Source organism: Macrobrachium nipponense, chromosome 1 (assembly GCF_015104395.2).
Source record: "Macrobrachium nipponense isolate FS-2020 chromosome 1, ASM1510439v2, whole genome shotgun sequence".
Lineage (NCBI taxonomy): Eukaryota > Metazoa > Arthropoda > Malacostraca > Decapoda > Palaemonidae > Macrobrachium > Macrobrachium nipponense.
The window spans coordinates 53,506,956-53,526,514 of NC_087200.1; the positions used below are offsets into that span (position 1 = coordinate 53,506,956).

General features: G+C 37.6%; 1 protein-coding gene across 2 annotated transcripts in view; it reads left to right on the forward strand.

The window, feature by feature from the left end:
- LOC135219304 (uncharacterized) overlaps positions 1-19,559 on the forward strand; it is a 347,240-nt gene that overhangs the window by 214,557 nt on the left and 113,124 nt on the right. For both annotated transcript variants that reach the window (XM_064255961.1, XM_064255960.1), the window contains exons 15-16: positions 2,053-2,260; positions 14,303-14,470. In XM_064255961.1, coding sequence (XP_064112031.1) covers positions 2,053-2,260; positions 14,303-14,470 — 376 coding nt within the window. The remainder of the gene's footprint in view (positions 1-2,052; positions 2,261-14,302; positions 14,471-19,559) is intronic.

Below are 19,559 nucleotides of genomic sequence, written 5' to 3' on the forward strand. Positions count from 1 at the left end.
TATTTTGATTTATGGTGAATTTTAGGAAAAAAAAATTTCCTACGTCCGCTCAGTAAATGCCGAAAAAATAAAAGTTTTTTCATCCGATTGTCGTAATGTTTGCAGTTTTATATCAGCCGTTACATAAAGTTTTATATATTAAAAATAATCCATGGTTGTAGCTTTTATCAGTTTTAAAATATTTTCATATAAATAACAATAGGTGCCAAAATTTCAACTTTTGGTCAACTTTAACTCGACCGAAATGGTAAAAAAACGCAATTGTAAGCTAAAACTATTACATTCTAGTAATATTCAATCATTTACCTTTATTTAAGACAAATTGGAAGTCTTTAGCACAATATTTCGATTTATAGTGAATTTATGAAAAAAAAAATTCCTTACGTCAGCGCTGTAACTCTTCCAAAAAAGTCAGAAATTTTTTCGTCCGATTGTCGTAATATTTGCACCATTTTAAATTAGCTGTTGCATAAAGTTTTATATATGAAAATGTGCACAATTTTATGAAGAATACAACAGTAAACAACCCGTGGTTGTAGCTTTTATCAGTTTTGAAATATTTTCATATAACTAATAATAAATGGAAAAAATTCGACCTTCGGTCAACTTTAACTCGACCGAAAGGGTCGAAAACTGCAATTGTAAGCTACAACACTTACAGTTTAGTAATATTCAATCAATTACCTTCATTTTGCAACAAACGGGAAGTCTAGCACAATATTTTGTTTTATGGTGAAATTTTGAAAACAGCTTTTTTTTACATCCGCGCATTATTAATTCATGCATCATATTGTGATAATATTTTCTGTGTTGCTTTGATTGTTTTACAATTTGTTATATACCAAAATCATTGCAATTTAGTGTACAATACAACGGAAAAATAATTAACTAATTAGCTTTAACTGTTTCGCTCACAGCACGATTTGTATACAATTATATATGAAATATTTTTTTTGCACTGTCATATATTCCAATATTTATATATGATAATGATATATTTTCATTTCTGATAGTTGCATGCTAAACTTCAGGCAATGACAAAAAAGGGGCCAAAAATGAACTCTTAATCTTGAAAATTAAGCGTGCTGTGATTTAAAAAAAAAAAAATTTTTTTCCGCTTCGGCGCTCACTCCCGAACTCCACCGACATACAGGAGACACTTTCGGAAATACTGGCTCGGCGTTTAAGGGTTAACTGCATTAGCAATCTATCGCTATAGTGAAAGACTTAATGTGATTGAGGATGAATAATAATTTCTGGTTGTCGACCATACTGAAGATAAATATTTAAATTACATGAAATTGTGGATGATCTTTATTTAAAATGTAACCGAGATATCCACAATGCTGGTTACTGGCAATTCCTGGTTTACGACGGGGGTTCTGTTCTTGAGACATGTCAAGCCGAAAATTATCGTAAGCCGGAAAATTGTCAAAAATCCTAAGGAAACCTACTTTTAATGCTTTGGGGGTATGAAAAACTATGTAAACTGCCTTTTTATTGCATTTGTCATAAAAAACTTTAAATATTGATTTTTTTGCATTTTTTGAGTCGTCTTCCGTCAGATTGGCACCGTAAGCACCGTAACCCTGGAACATGCATTGTAAACCTGGAAATAACTGAAAAGCGGTGTAACCTCAGAACGTGTATTGATACTATGGACATTATATGGCTTGAGATTTGATGGTACTGCATCATGACTGTTGTAATATGCATGAAAAGATATCATTGGTATCCCATGTAAAATGCTGCAGAATGCAAGACAATGAGCCTGCAAAGATTGATGAATGAGTGAGAACATTATTTTGAGACTTGTCATAGAGGTCCCTAGGATATTTATCAAATGTGATTGTAATTTTATATAATTTGTATGTAGGTGTTTATATTTTCATGGTAATGAATAATGAATGGTGATGAGTGACCAGCTGTAATACTGATTGTTCTATTTGCTTATGACAGAATCTCTTGCAGACTATGGTTTGTATGGCTAGCAAATTGATCAGCTCTTTTTAGTAGATATGTAGCTGACAATGATTATTTTTTGTATTTCAGAAAAATGTTCTGAAAGAACTAGAAGAAAGACGTGTGCTTATCAGGGAAAGGAAGAGTAAGAAGAACATGCAGAAGATGAAAAGGGTTACAGAAAAGAGAGGTCGTCAAGCTGGAATTCCTAATCCTCAGTACAGATCAGTGCAAGATATTTTCTTGACAGAATTTTTCATCCCTTTCAGGCACAGTTCTGGTTTTCCAAACTTGTCTTGTAAGTGAGATACTGGTTTTATTGATATTTGTTCAAATGCAGAACAAACCTTTGGTCATAACAATAGGATAAATTTTCCAGTGCTAGCTAGAAACTGGTTAAAAAGAGTTAAGAGATTGTAAAGCAAGGAATCTGGGGCATCTGGCAAACACAAGGTGAAGAGTGGTCATGATCAAGCAATAACCCTGTGATGCACTTAGTCTTTCTTCAACTGCCTTGGAGAGTGGATGTTCACTTTTGCTCTCCTTCTTCCCAAGTCGATTTTTTTGCTTAACCTGTGATTCCTTTCTGCTTTTTTGGGTTTCTGAGTGTTTGTGAGTAGTTGAGTTTTACCATGGAACCCTCCAAGAAGTCGCGGCCCTGTCAGCGCATGTGTCCAGGCTCCTCCAGGATTCCCATGTTCATGGTTTTTAGCTTCCTCCTTCACTGACCCCTATACTTCTTGCAGTAGGTGCTGTTCTACTTTTTGCAATACAGTGTTCCCCCTGTATTCGCGGGGGATGTGTAACAGGCACCCCCGCAAATAGCTCAAACCCGCGAATAGTTAGAACTCCCTTCTAAAAATGCCTATATCTGGCTATCTTGAAAGTTCAGATACCAAATGTATACTTAAAGTATCATCCTACATCAAATATACCATTGAATTGGTATTATTAATATAATTTCAGTCATCTTAAACATTTTACCATTAGAGATATATAAACAGCCGAGGACTGAACAATTATGCTTGTCTGTATATCAATTCTTTTGCTGAGAGAGTAAAATTTACATTAAATTATTATCATATTAATGTATTAATCTTAGAGATTGTATTAATATAATTTCAAAGTAATCCTAGACATTAACCCTTAAACGCCGACTGGACGTATTTTACGTCGACATTTTTTGTCTCTCGGGTGCCGACTGGACGTATTTTACGTCGACATACAAAAGTTTTTTTAAAAATTCGCGGAAAAATACTTTATGGCCTACCAGCCGAAAACTCTTGAATCACGCGCCTTGGGGGATGCTGGGAGTTCACGGATCAAGGTGTTGTTTTGTTTACAATCGTTACGCAGGCGCGCAAGCGCGAATTTCTTTCTTGCCGCACTAAAAAGTATCTGTGACACATCTCGGAAATTATTTCGTCACTTTGACATAATTTTTTTACCATTTTAAATTAGCCGTTACATAGAGTATTATATATGAAAATGTGCGCATTTTTATGTAGAATACAACAAAAAAATACTCATGATTGTAGCTTTTATCAGTTTTAAGATATTTTCATATAAATAACGATAAGTGCCAAAATTTCAACCTTCGGTCAACTTTGACTCTACCGAAATGGTCGAAAAACGCAATTGTAAGCTAAAACTCTTATATTTAAGTAATATTCAATCATTTAACTTAATTTTGCAACTAATTGGAAGTCTCTAGCACAATATTTCGATTTATGGTGAATTTATGAAAAAACTTTTTCCTTACGTCCGCGCGGTAACTCTTCCGAAAATAATCATACATGCGATTGTGGTAATGTTTGCACCATTTTAAATTAGCCGTTACATAAAGTTTTATATATGAAAATGTGCGCAATTTCATGCACAATACAACTAAAAACAACCCATGGTTGTAGCTTTTATCAATTTTGAAATATTTTCATATAAAAAATGATAAGTGACAAATTTTCAACCTTCGGTCAATTTTGACTCTACCGAAATGGTCGAAAAAATGCAATTGTAAGCTAAAACGCTTATATTCTAGTAATATTCAAGCATTTACCTTCATTTTGCAACAAATTGGAAGTCTCTAGCACAATATTTCGATTTATGGTGAATTTATGAAAAAAATAACATTTTCTTTACGTCCGCGCGTAACTCTTCCGAAAAATCATACGTGCGATTGTGGTAATGTTTGCACCATTTTAAATTAGCCGTTACATAACGTTTTATATATGAAAATGTGCACAATTTCATGTATATACAACAATAAATAGTTGAAGGTTGTAGCTATTCTCATTTTCGAAATATTTGCATATAAATCACGATAAATAGAAAAAAAACCACGTTCGGTCAAATTTGACTCTACCGAAATGGTCGAAAAATGCAATTGTAAGATAAAACTCTTACAGTCTAGTAATATTCAGTCATTTATCTTCATCGTGAAACAAATTCGAAGTCTCTAGCACAATATTTAAATTTATGGTGAATTTTTAAAAAAAACTTTCCTTCCCTCCGCGCGCGGATTCTCCGCCGCACAAATCTCCGAAATGCGTAAGTCCCATTCTCGGAATATTTGCTCCGTTTCATATTAGGCATTTCATAGAGTTTTATATATGAAAATGTGCGCAATTTCATGTAGAATAAAACGAAAAATATTTGAAAGTTGTAGCTTTTCTTATTTCCGAAATAATTGCATATAAAAAAATATATATAAAAAATTCGACATTCGGTCAACTTTAGCTCGTCAGATATGGTCGAAAACTGCATTTGTAAGCTAATATTCTTACAGTATAGTAATATTCAATCATTTGTCTTCATTCTGAAACATATTGGAAGTCTCTAGGACAATATTTAGATTTATGGTGAATTTTTGAAAAAAATATGTGTTTACGTAAGCGCGTTACGAATTCATGCATTATTTTGTGATAATATTTTCTCTGTGTTGCTTTTATCGTTTTACAATTTGTTATATACCAAAATGATTGAATTTAGTGTACATTACAACGAAAAAAAAAAGTAACTTGTTACCTTCAACGTTTTGCGCACAGCGCGATTTGAATACAATTATATATGAAATTTCGTTTTTGCGCTATCATATATCGCATTATTTATATATGATAATGATAATTTTTTTCATTTCTGATGGTTGCATACTAAACTTCAAGCAATGAGAAAAAAAGGAGCCAAAAATGAACTCTTAATCTTGAAAACTAAGCGCGCTGTGATTTTTTGAAAAAAATATTTTTTCCGCTTACGCACTCACTCTCAAACCCCTCCGGCACACGGGAGTCATTTTTTTATTTACCGCTCCGGCGTTTAAGGGTTAATACCATTAAAGGTATATAGGTACATACATACATACCTCTAACACTTGCAGCCAAGAGAGAGAGAGAGAGAGAGAGAGAGAGAGAGAGAGAGAGAGAGAGAGAGAGAGAGAGAGAGAGAGAGAGAGAGAGAGTTGTCTTTACAGTATTTAAAAGAGTGAAATGGAAAGATTAATGTATTTAAGATACTCACTTATGAATTTTGTAATTACAGTTACAGTATTATTTAGTAAGAGAGAGAGAGAGAGAGATTGCATAAAAACCATCAAATTCCTTGACCGTTGTATGGCACCATAACTTGACATGTTTGACAGCTTCCCAGCTCCAAGCCACTGGAGTTATGAGAAGGTAGGGAAACTCATACAGAAAAAGACGAAGGGAAGAATTTTCATTTGAAATTAGTTATTATTATTATTATTATTATTATTATTATTATTATTATTATTATTATTATTTGATAATATTAATAAACATATGCATCTACCATAAAAATTCTCTCATCTCAGTAAGAGAGAGGAGTTATCCTTCCAAGTGAAATGGAAAGGTAATTTTTATCTCTTTAAAATACTACCACGTACGAATTTTGTAATTACAATTTTATTATTATTATTATTATTATTATTATTATTATTATTATTATTATTATATTATTATTTAACTTATTAACAACAGAAAATATCAATAAACATTTTACGTACTAGTACCATAAAAATTCTTTCATCTCAGTAAAAGAGAGAGAGAGAGAGTGTGTGTGTGTGTGTGTGTGTATATCTATCTGTTCTCAAAGAAAATACTTATAATGCTTCCAGCGAAACAGAGGGAGGGAGTTACCACTATGACATACATAATCTTATGTGGCAAAAGAGAGAGAGAGAGAGAGAGAGAGAGAGAGAGAGAGAGAGAGAGAGAGAGAGAGAGAGAGAGAGAGGAGTTATCCTTAATTAAAAGAGTGAAATGGATAGATTATTGTATTTCTTTAAAATACTATCACGTAATATGAATTTTGTAGTTAGTTATATTATTATTATTATTATTATTATTATTATTATTATTATTATTATTATTATTATTATTATTTGAAAGTATTAAAAACATATAGTACATGTACTACTATAAAAATTCTTGAGCCTCAGTAAATGAGGAGAGAGAGAGAGAGAGAGAGAAGAGAGAGAGAGAGAGAGAGAGAGAGAAATTGCATGAACACTTGGTGGCAACAACACAACAGCTTCTCCCCCTCCAGCCCCATTACTTGATAATTGACAGCTTTAGTACCTGGAGTTAGAGAGAGAAGACTGGGATTTCCTTCATTCTTACATAATTTTTCAAATTTATAAATTAAAACCTTACTAATTCACATTATTATTTTCTTTAATGAATTGATATTTTGCTGTATACATGAATATTTGAAAATAGTAAATAATTTATTTATCATACAAAAAAACCATACATCTCTGTAGGAGAGAGAGAGAGAGAGAGAGAGAGAGAGAGAGAGAGAGAGAGAGAGAGAGAGAGAGAGAGAATTACTATTTTTATTATTATGTGATATCATTTAATCTTATTGAACTTACTAATGCAGTATTAATCAATATTAGTATTTGAAAATTAATAAATAATTTTTGTACTATAAAAATGTATTTAGTCATGAAAATAACATCAAAATACACTATTTAGTTATTATTTTTGGTGGAAAAATCCCACGAATATGCGAATCCCCTGCAAATAATGGGTAGACATGGCCCAGAGAGAAATCTGCTAATCCGGAGAAAACGAATATGGGGGGTCCACTGTATTACTAACCCGTCCCCAGAATGTCGTTCTGGTCTGTTTCACTGTGGAAGAGTTTTTACAAGAAGAGGGAGCATCGTAGGATAATTACTAGTCCTTCTTGGGAAGGATCCTTGCCTCTGGAGTGGATAATTCTGCGTTCCCTTGTTCCAGAATTTTTCCTTCTGCTTTATCTTCTATTGACACCCAGTCTCCTTCCTTTTCTTCCATTGATTCATCTTTTGAAGTAGTACTGGGAGTTGCTCAGGGTGGTATAGTGTTTAACACTGTCCCTCGCTTTTGGGAGGAGATCTCCCTCCTGGGAGAGAGGAGGCAGCACCATCTTGCACCCCCCCCCCCCTCTTTGGAAGGTCTGTTATCCCATTTCATGTCCTCCTGGTCTATTATTTTGGATCTCATGTGCTGCCACCTAGCTGAATGCCATTGGTAACTCTGCCTCATCCTGGATCGCCCTTTATCTTGCCTTCGGTGAAGCCATCGACTCGGCTGCTGCCAGTCTCAATGCTGTGAGTCACTCCCAGTAGCCTCTCTGCCTGTGACGTCGGCTTCAGTGACATCACTCCTCCACCTCCTGTTGCCGTGACATCACATGCACCTTTTTTCATGACATCATCCAGGTCAGTTGCCAACCCATCAGAGACCTTCTTTCAGGCTATGGTTGAAAGGTTGGACTGTTTTTTGCTGGAGCTATTGTGGAGTGTCTAGCAAGAAGCATCATAGATCAACAGCTTTTCTCTATTGTCTCCTTGCCCTCTCCTCCTCCTCGCACTTGACTTAGGCATTGGAGGATTCAGGACTTTGTCGCTTCACCTTCTGGGTGTGGGAGAGATGTATCGCCCTTTTCCCAGCAAGGATGAGAGTCTCCTCTTCACGTATGTGAACATGTGCCAGTAAGTGATGATCTTCCCTCTGCTCAGAGTCCTCAGCCTGTTTGAGTTCGTCATAAGGACGATAAGGGTCTGATTAAGAAGTTGGAGCTTTCCCTTCTCAGGTTGCCATTCCAGGCCCTTCTAGGCATTCTCCTCTTCCAGAGTCTGCAGCTCCTTTGCCTGTTCTTCATCTCCATGGACATATTTCTAGTGATGGACATGAGGTTGTTGTCGGTTGTGGACATGAGTCTGTCGTCAGTCGTGTGTCTCATCATGGTAGTGCTTCTTCATCCCTGTGTGTTTGTAAAGGCTGCCTTTCTCTTGTAACCTAGAAGCCTAGGCATTCTTCTTGATCTGTCATGCTTAACCCCAACTCGGTTTAGGATTTTCATACCTCCCTCCAAGTACTGTTAAGACCAAAGGCTTGCTCCATGTAAATTTGTAATAAATTTGTATTTTTCACAGCTAACAAATCTGAGGCCCTAATGTCAGTTGCCCACTCTAGCCACCCCTCTGACTTTTCGTTCTGGGTTCAAAGCTGGATTCAAAGCTCTCATGATGTGCTTCCACCTCAACCACACATCAGATACCACAGATTCCTTGCATTTACGATTTTAGTTTGTAACTGGTTTCCAGTTAGCGCTAGAAGATTTCTGTTATTGTTAAGACCTCAGGTTTGTTAGCTATGAAAAATACAAACTGATTTAAAATTGGTCATATTATAGGAGGTTAATCTGACTTTAGGTGTTTTAGGGTGCTGGTTTGCGATGTATTTTTGTTTGAAATATGAAATTCTTTAGTATCATAATTTAAGGTCTATATTTGTTTGAACTTTTAATTATGCTGTGAACTATTAAAATATATTGTTATAAGCATTTTAGTTTAAGGGATACAGGGTACTTGGCAGTTATGTAAAAGTAGGACGTTGTACTAGTCCTATAAGTTCCCCATCGGACGAGTGGGTTGTGTATCCGCCTATGAATTTGGTAACCCGAGTTCGCTCCGTGCTGCTGCCTTATGCGGAACCAGAGGAATTTATTTCTGGTGATAAAAATTCATTTCAAAATATACATGTAATGTGGTTCAAATCCCACAATAAGCTGTAGGTCCCATTGCTGAGTAACCAATTGGTTCCCAGCCACATCAAAAATCTAATCCTTCAGGCCAGCCCTAGAAAAAGCTGTTAATCAGCTTAGTGGTCTGGTTAAACTAAGATATGCTTAACTTAACTGTAACCATATTAGGGCCAAAATGTGTGTCCCTTTTTGGAGATTTCAGTTCTCTAAGGGATAGGAAAATGGCAATTAGCTCCGAAAGTTGCCATGACACTTCCTCAGAGCAAGTGACCACCTCCCTGCTACCTGATGATCTCCCAACGGCCTCTCCAACCTGTTAAGGAGGCATCTGTGTGTATTATCACTTGTAAAGACAGAGGAGGCAGGGTGACCTTTTTTGCCAGAAACCTCTTCCAGGTCCACTGCTGGAATATTTCCTCAACCTTTTAACTACTTTGTTGAAGTTGATCCCAAGTCTTTTTTTTCTTTTATGAGATAGTCAAAATTTGTTTGCATTTTTAGTTGCATTCTGAGGATTGGGTCTACCACAAATGCAAACTGTAACAGGCCTATTATACTCTCCAATTGATGTCTGGAAATGCTGAGCTGTGCAAAGAACGTTTTTAGTTCCTTCCCTATTCTCTTTTGAGTACTGGTGGCAAAAGACAACTGGCCTTGAAGAATATCCCAACGAGTCCCAGCCACTGATAGTTTCTGCTGGGTGTAAGGGAGGATTTGTTCTTTTATGAGTTTGGTCATTAATTTTGTAAACATTCTTGGGGCAATGTTTAACCTAGTGGGAATGACCTTGAATATGTATGGTACCTTTCCTTATCAGAAACCCTAAGGAGGGGTGGAAGGGAACAATGATGAGGACATGTCAGTGTGTCTCTTTCAGATCTAGAGATGGTCCAGGTCCTTTGCAGAATGACTGAACACCCTTGGGCAACAGTAGTCATCTGGAAACTGTAGCAAAAAGTGTTTGTTCAATTTTGATATATCGAGGATCACCCACTATTTGGAGGAATCTTGGGAACACTGAAGAGATGTGCTTGGTGGCAAGTATACGTGTTTCTCTATGACTCCTTTTAATCTCCCATAATCTCCCAGAGGGGTCTGGTTCTTGGGAAACCTCTTTAAAAAAAGGGGGGGGGGGAGAGGGAAGATGAGATAATTTCTACCCTAGCCCATTTAGGATAATCCTCTGTCTCCGAGGGAAGGACTTCCATTGCATGTGATGCTGTAGAAGAGAGTTCCCGATCATATCATTCTTATTGGGCTCTGCCTTTTCCTAACCTTTATTAGGCATTCAAGGGGTTGCTTATCCTAGTATGAGCATCTTAGCCCATGTTTCCATTCTAGCCTTTATGTGACACTAGAAAATCATAGCGTGTTTCCTATAGAGTCTGAATGAATGTTTTGGCTACAGCAGCAAATATTGTTCTAGAGGATTCTAGAGGCCTTCTAATAGAAACTTCCAGCATACTAGTAAAGATTATGATATTGAGGAGGTAGAGCCTAGCATGAAATTTGTCTAAGGCTGTCCCCTCTTGAGATTTTTCTCATAAGAGTCCCAAACTATTCAGTAGCCACATCCAGAGGGAGCTTTTTCCTATTTAAGGGAAGGTCAAGGTTGTCCACTCCTTAGTAGGATTGTCAGATTTCAGGATGACAGAGACAAATGGCTTTTCTGCCATTGGCTTTTGTTTCCCTTACCACAAAATTTTGAAAATCTAACTGTTGAGCATATTGGGTCGTATCTGAAATAGATATAATAAAACTTTATTTTACATTGACCTGATAAAAGGTCTTTTCTATGGCTTTCAATGCTATACATATTTGTAGGTAGGATAACTATTTCCTTCAGTGGTCTCTCAAAGCCTACTGATGGAGGGAAATGTTTAGTCCCCACTTCAGTAGGCATAGAGAAACTGCCAAAGGAGAAGGTTATCCTACCCATGAATATAGTATTGACAGCCATTGAAAAGACTTTTTATCAGGTCAGTGTAAAGTGAAGTTTTACATCTATTTTAGTTATGTTAAGGGGTCATTGTGGCTATTACAGCAATATGTATGTCTAGTAAGAAAGCGACAGGTAACTTATCATTTTTTAATATACAGTGGTACCTTGAGATACGAAAGGCTCAACTTATGAAAAACTTGAGATACGAAAGCAAATACGAAAAATTTTACGGCTCTACATACGAAAATTGCTCAAGATACGAAAGGTTGTTGCTGCAAAGTCCAAAATTCGCCCGGACCACCAATAACAATTTTGAAACTCGTGCGCCGCCAACTGAGTAGACTCGCTACCATCCTCCCGCTCTCCCTTTGGTTCCTGATGCTAGTCACCGCCATGAGATCCTTCTCTCCTATTGGTCAGCATCCCTCCCATGATGCATCTACATAGCGGCGTGATTCTTCGGTCACTTCACGGCATCATCAGTATCATACGCACGAGGTATTCGTTCATTCTAACAATTTCATTTATTAACGTAAATTCGTTAGTGATTTCGTTGTAGTATACTTTATTGTGTTGTGTGAGAACTTTACTTCTTACGTATACATACTACATAACATAATTACGTACAGTATATACATAGTCATGGGTCCCAAGAAACTTGAAATTCACGGAAAGAAGAGGATGCTCTCTTTGGAGACGAAGATAGAGATTATCAAGAAGTATGTAGCTGGTATGTGATGGAGTGTGATCGCTAAGGAATACGGCCGAAATCCGTTGACAATAGGCACCATCCTTAAGCAGAAGGATGTCATCAAAACAGCTATGTACACCTCCCAAGGGCGTCACTATTTTGTCCAGCAAGAGGACCCACGTGCACGATGAAATGGAAAGACTTCTTCTTGTCTGGATAAAAGACAAAGAAATCGCTGGCGATACAATAGCGCTATTTTCGGCGATTTGATTACCCAGGTCGAAGACGACGGAGGAGAAGGGACATCAATGCCAACCCCAGACTTCAAGGCTTCGCATGGGTGGTTCGAGAAATTCCATAAACGGACTGGCATCCATTCGGTGGTGCGGCACGGAGAGGTGGCCAGCTCGGAAACGAAAGCGGCCGAAGCCTTTAAAAAGACGTTCGACGAGATGATGATCAACGAAGGCTACAGTTCTCAGCAAATTTTCAACTGTGATGAGACTGGCCTTTTTTGGAAAAAAAATGCCTCGTCGGACGTACATTATGCAGGAAGAGAAGAAGCTACCTGGGCATAAGCCTATGAAAGACAGGCTTACGCTCACACTTTGTTCGAACACCAGTGGGGATTGCAAGGTGAAGCCCCTACTTGTCTATCATTCCGAGACTCCTCGAGCCTTCAAGGCCCACAAAATGCTTAAGGAGAAGCTTCCAGTGATGTGGAGGGCTAATGCAAAAGCCTGGATAACGAGGCTTTTGTTCACGCCGAGTGGGTAAATCTGTGTTTTGGCCCGACAGTGAAGAAATTCTTGGAAGAGAAGTGACTCCCTCTGAAATGTCCGCTGTTGTTGGACAATGCCCCAGCCCACCCTCCTGGCCTCGAGGAAGATATCCTAGTGTAGTATTCCTTCATCGAGGTTCTTTATCTTCCGCCTAACACCACCCCTCTCTTCCAGCCCATGGACCAGCAAGTGATATCGAACTTCAAGAAGCTGTATACGAAACATCTTTTCAAGAGATGTTTCGACATCACCAATACCACAAACCTCACCTTGCGTGAATTTTGGAAGGAGCATTTCAATGTTGTGATATACATCCAACTCATTGACCAAGCTTGGCAGGAGGTTTCGAGGCGAACCTTGAATTCCTCGTGGAGGAAACTCTGGCCTCATGCCGTATCCGCCCGAGACTTCGAGGGATTCGACGTGGGCGAAGCTGGTGCTGCAGATTCAGGAACAGTTGATGATCCTGAAACTGTTTTGCAACCAGATCTTGACAAGATCGTTGCACTCGGCAAGTCCATGGGGCTGGTCATCGACGAGGACGACATCAATGACCTCGAGGAGCATAAGAGGAGCTTACGACCGATGACCTGAAGGAGTTGGAGGCCATGCAACATAACGTCGTTCAAGAGGAGTTCTCTAGCTGCGATGAGGAGGAAGCTCTAGCTGCTTTTCATAAGGTGCAATCATTCGTAGAAAAGAGACACCCCAAAAAGGCTTACACAGGTCATATGCTGGCACAGTTCGATGACGTTTGCCTGAGTCGTTTCAGGACCATTGTCAAAAGCAGGCAGAAGCAATCTTCCTTGGATAGTTATTTTTTAGAGGTCTTTAGTAGGAGTAGTAGTAAGCAAAAAGGAAGAACCAAGTGATACTAGAAAACAGAAAGTTGAAAGGGATGAAGTTGAAATTTTATATTAAAAAAAAAAAAAAAAAAAAAAAAAAAAAAGGTAAAGTATAAAAAAGTAAAAAAAAAAAAAAGTATAAAAAAAGTAAAAAAAAAAAATGTAAAAATAAAAAAAAAATAAAAAGAATTTTTAATTCCAAATTTTTGTAAAGTTAAGTGTTACAGTTTTGTTAATGTATTTCGTAAAGTTTAGTTTATGTTTCCCTTACATTTTTTTTATGTTTCGTAAAGTTAAGTGTACGTACGTATCTGCCGTTTGTCCTCCTCCTCTGTCACCACTATCAGAGATAGCCTCACTCGAAAGGTAAGCTTCTACATTTTACTACATACGTACTTATGTACGTATAGTATTTCTTGTATACCATGTACACTAATACACTTTATTTACAGGTATATTAGCAGTACGTATTAAGTTAGGTATTGAATGGTCCAAATTGTTGTAGTATTTCATTGTTTATAGGTCAATTTAGCTTTATTATGAAATTTACTGGGGTGTTTTTGGAGGGCTAGGAACGGATTAGCCATTTTACATGTAAAATGCGGTCCAAGATACGAAAAGCTCATGATACGAAGGCTGCCTCGGAATGGATTAATTTCGTATCTTGAGGTATGTACCACTGTATGAAGACTAGTAAAATATGATTATGATATACATATATATATTAGATATATATAATTTGTTTTCCATTGAGATCCGCCTCTAGTGGTAATATATAACTTATAAGATTCAGTGCTAATGACAAGGTAAGTTAAATTATTGCTTTAAGAAAAATTAGGGTAGGGTTCAAGGCTTATGGTAGTTTCCCATGATAAAAATGGCTCTTATTCTATAGTATTGTTAGACACCAAAAAAGTATTCTTAAGTATGGCTGAGGTCCTTACAACTTTGGATTTTATTCAAAAAGGTGTAGAAAGATGTATGTAAAATGAACCTTTTTTATCCCCTGATTCATTTTCTTGTTTTACAGTTGAAAGTGTGCAGAAAAGTTTGATTGCACTCAGCACAGCTCTTCAACTTAAGATCGTAAGGCAGTTAAACAATGAAGATATTGTTTTGGGCCAGTTGAAGCCGGTAGATAAAATGGTGCTTAAGAGTTTGACAAAATCCCATGTGCTTGCAGGAGATATAGGTTGTGGTAAGTTTTTATTATTTCATGTAATTATTGAAAATATAAGTATCCAATTCCCAAGTAAATTTTGGTAATGTGTAAAAGCAGTCCTCTCTCTCTCTCTCCTCGTCTCCTCTTCATCCCATCTCTCTCTCTTCTCTCGTCTCTCTCTCTCGTCCTGTCTCTCTGACTCTGACTGACACTCACACACACACACACACACACACACACACACACACACACACACAACCTGGGACCACCATGACGTGGTGAGGGGCTCTTGAACCCCAGGAATTTGTTCCTGGGTTTGAGTCCAAGAGTCCCATATATCATAATAATATTTCTTTGGATTAATATTTGTGAATTTTCCACTTTTGCAAAACATGTATTGACCCTGACAAATAAGGAAAGTTATCATGGTTGGGACTGAGTTTATATCTGAAGGTAAATTGTGGAAACTGTGGTAGAACCATCAACTACCTGATAATGTTTGGACCTAAGGGATATCAATTCGATATCTCAAGGGCTGGACCATGGATTCCAGGGGGATCTGGTTCTGGGGATAGGATTCTCTGCTTTTTATCTGGTTTGCCCATAACATGATTAGGGTGGGGATGATTGTATTATTGTAATACTCTCAGTCCTACCAAGCGGGACACACTAATTGTGTTGTACCATCCCCTGTGGGGTAGGGTAGGGACGCAGACATTTGGGAGTCAGTTTTCTTATTCCTATAGTGAAAGAATAAACTACATGAAAGGCTGATAAAAAAATGTTAAGGTTTTCAGGTGATTTTTTTTCTCCTCTCTCTAATCTCTATGGAAAATATAAATAAAGATTTGAGTACCCTGGTCCTCTGATGGTACAGTTGTGGCATAGGTGATGACTGCTGGAACCCCCTCCTAGCACATTAAAGAACTACCACCCTGCTTCAAGTTGTGGCGGGATCACAAGCAAGCAACGAAAGCAAGCAAAGCTCCCCACATTTTCCTTTCTACGTTACTTTATTCGACAAGACAATTGGTCCACCAGCAGAAACAAAGAAAGCTCTCACACACGAGAATCATAACACAAAACAACCAACTGAGGATTACAACCATGCGATAACTCAACAACACGACAAATCACTGAGCAGACGAACACCGACAACATCAAAACAACAATCTTATAAGTCCACATCTAACCACAACACCAAGAAATCACAACAGCCCACCAACAACCTTCCAACTATGCAAGCATGACAACCTTCAAGCACCAGCACAACAACCTCCCAACACACAATACCAATAACAGCTCAAATAACAACTCCAGGAAAACACAATACAGCTGATCATCAACACAATCTTCCAAAAGACCACTCTCTACTATGACTCGACCATCAGACTTACTGACTCCTTACGACTCTCTGTAACAGACTACACAGATGCTTTTGCCCACCATCAAACCACTCCTTATTATGCATCCACCAATTACGATCTCTCTCTCTCTCTCTCTCTCTCTCTCTCTCTCTCTCTCTCTCTATGCTCTCTCTCTCTCTCTCTCTCTCTCTCTCTCTCTCTCTCTCTCTCTCTCTCTCTCTCTCTCGCTCACTCACATTCTTCAGAAAAACATATATACCTACATACTGTCATACAGCAACACCAAACATGAAACACGACAAATCCCCCGTTACATTTGACAACATCTCCTTACATATGCAACACCCACACTAAATTGCTTTTCGTAAGTCCCAAAGGTGCTTGGATGCAGGGCCCCTGGATCTTGTTTGAGGACCCTCTCAGTTACATCGCCATTCACTTCTTGTAAACCAATTTCATTCAAATTCTCGGTATCTCCCTATACTCTCCTCCCAAAGCTCATTCCATCTAGCTCTGGTCCCAACATCTCGCCTATTTCTGCTACCAAACCACTCAGTTCATCCATACTTCTGTCAAACTCTTGCAAAGATTTATCCATACAGTCAACTACCTCCTTACCACTTGGTTTCCTTCCCACTGAAGTCTCACTTATCCCTGTTAATTTAAACTCACATACACTATAAGTATCATTCATTCCTTCAAAGTCATCCATATTACACACTTTATGAACCGTTTGCACCCTAACACTAACTCCCTTATCATGCTGTTCACGCTTCTTCCTTCCATTCCCTTTCTCTACATTCTTCCGCTTTCTTCCATACTCTACCAACACTAACTGTTGATCTCCCAGACCCATTTGTTCACTGACACTCCGCTCATACTTATTCACCCTCAACCATTCACTCATCACACTCTCCCGAACATACTGTGGTACGTCCCTCCACTTACGAAGCTGGTTGTAGTGTGCCCTAACCTCATCCATCCCCCCAACTACTCGCAATTTCCCAAAAACATAACTCTCCACTCGGTCCCACTTCCAAAATCTCAAAAGGCCCTTCGAATTTCTCCCATACTATGTTCACATTCATTCTTCCTACCTCAACCTCTTAAAACACTATCCCTAATCTTAAGGGGGCCGGCCGGAACCCCTATATATGGTGGTATAGGGCGAAAAATGTAAAGTTATGAAAAAATTCATGGAGCTTCATATGGCAATTGAGAATACATATACGAAATATTTCGTCAAAATTCCTCTTACTTTCGTAGTTACAGGGTAATTAGTTAACGTAACTCAATAAGCCTAAAACATTGATCCGTACAAGAAAATGCAATATTTCTTCTATTATCGTAAATTTTGATAATTATTGTCAAAGAAATCGGGAGAAATGGCATCTGTAGACATTCCCTGAGTCGAGAAGGGAGACTTCAGCTCTGCTACCAAGTCCAGTCATGATTTAGTGCGATCACAACAAACTTCAAGTAGGTTACACGTTCGATTTCACCTCTGACATTCGCTTGCTATTACGTATGTTTATGTATGTTTCGGCAAGAATTTCATCATGCTAATGAGGAAAAGACAAGGAAAACATCTCGCTAACATACAGATGAAGAAAAATCGCTCAAGTATTATTACAGAATATCATAATATACGCGTAGTTAGTGAAGAGAGAGGGGAGGGTTGCTAGTAAGGGTTGCGTAGTAACGCCTCCGTCTTGCCTGACAGCACACGTCACACTGTGCCCAAAGCTACGATCTTTGAGCAAAGAGATCTTCATTTATGGTAAATAACAAAGTTTTGGTTTTTTAATACCCAAAATGGAATATGAAATTCATAATAATCATGATTTATTAAATTGTCTTTGTAAAAAGAGAGTATACACCTTCGAGTTTCACCTCTGACATTCTCTTGCATTTACGTTTGTTTATCTTTGTTTCGGCAAGAACTTCATCATGCCAAAGAGGAAAATACAAGGAAAACATCTCGCTAACATACAGAAGAAGAAAATTCGCTTTAATAAGCCGAATTAGTGAAGGGGAGAGAGAGAATTGCGTAGGAAGGAGTGGCCCATCTTGCCTCAAGCAGTGCCCCAGGCTACGATATATGAGCAAAGGGATCATCATTTATGATTAAATTATGATAAATAAAATAGTTTTGGTTTATTAATACACAAAATGAAATATACATTCATAATAATCATTATTTATTAACATTGTCTTTATAGAAATACGAAGGAAAACTTTGAACGCCCGTATCTCAAAACTATACTTATTGACCTTCAAAATCTATTTTCTCACTTAGTTTTAAAGCGTTATAGCATTGGAATTTGGTATATAACTCAGAAAGACATTATAGAACAATCAAATAGAGCCCTTTTTTCCAATTTTTGTTTCGTCTTTTTTTTTTTTTTTTTTTTTTTTTCTTCTGATTTATAGGTTTTATTTTTTTACCATATTGAAAAATTCATATCTAGCAAAAAAAAGACTTTTAGAAAAAAAACTCTCCATTTGATTGGAGGTCTACATCAGGTCTATATATGGTAGTAATCCCAGGTCTTAATATTAAATATCAAGGGAGGAGATAGAATTTGAAAAATGATTATTTTCGGGATAAATCTCCCTGGCGTCACAAAACCGAAGGTCAGAGGCGAAAATCATATGCGGTTTGGAGATGTCCCAAGTCACCTTATTAAGTGGTATGAATGTCAAAGTCCTGTCCTTAAAAAATGGCATTAGCCGGCCGGCCCCCTTAAAACTTTCAAACCTTTCACTTGCTTTCTTCCACAAACCCCAATCACTCTCTAAGAGACTCAGCCACGGCCTAATAATCCTTTCAAAATTTAACATATTTACAAGAAGACTTACCTATACTCTTCTGCAGTTTGGCATTATATACCCCCACTGCACATCCTACATACATATCCCAATCATTGTCACATTTTCTTATCATTCGTAAAGTTTCAGTCATCGTTCTAACAGCCCTTTCAGCTAAACCATTCACTCTGGGCATATGCAGAATAGAATACACATACACAATAAACCATTCCTTCAATATTTCTTCAAATTCCCATCCCACAAACTCAGGTCCATTATCACTCAAGATTTTTGCTGGCTTACACACACATATAGGCAACATCACCAACGAACACATACTCACAGCTGACTGAATAGAAAACACTGGCACATACACTTCCCTGTCATACATCCCTTCCTGATGTAAAAAGTATACTATGTTTTTACACACTACAAACCATTTAGCAACCCTCTTATATACATCCAACTCACACGGCCAATATTCCATACGCACTCCTCCTAAAACACATTGTTGCAACATACTTATCTCCAAGCACTTATCTTGCATTTCCTCCATCTCTTCCTCACTCAACAAATCATTCTCACTTCTAGCAATATCAGTCATACCCACAAGTTCACTACAAATACATTAATATATTGAATCCTAGTGATTTCTCAACCTGTCTTTCTAAGAATCCCGTTTCTTATATCTACGCCTACCTCATGCATCCTCAAAAAATCTATCCCTATCAAAAAGCAAGATGGCATATAATTTTCTCCTGTAATTATAAAGTTATGTATTACTTCAAGATCTCCTAACCTAACCTTTAACCATACTTCTTCCCATACTAAAACACTTCCTTGTCCTAACTCATGTATTCTTACACTTGTACACTGCCTTTTCACTTCTCAATCGCATCTTTCAAGTTCACGTACTACTGACCCACTCAGTAAGGAAACTTGTGCCC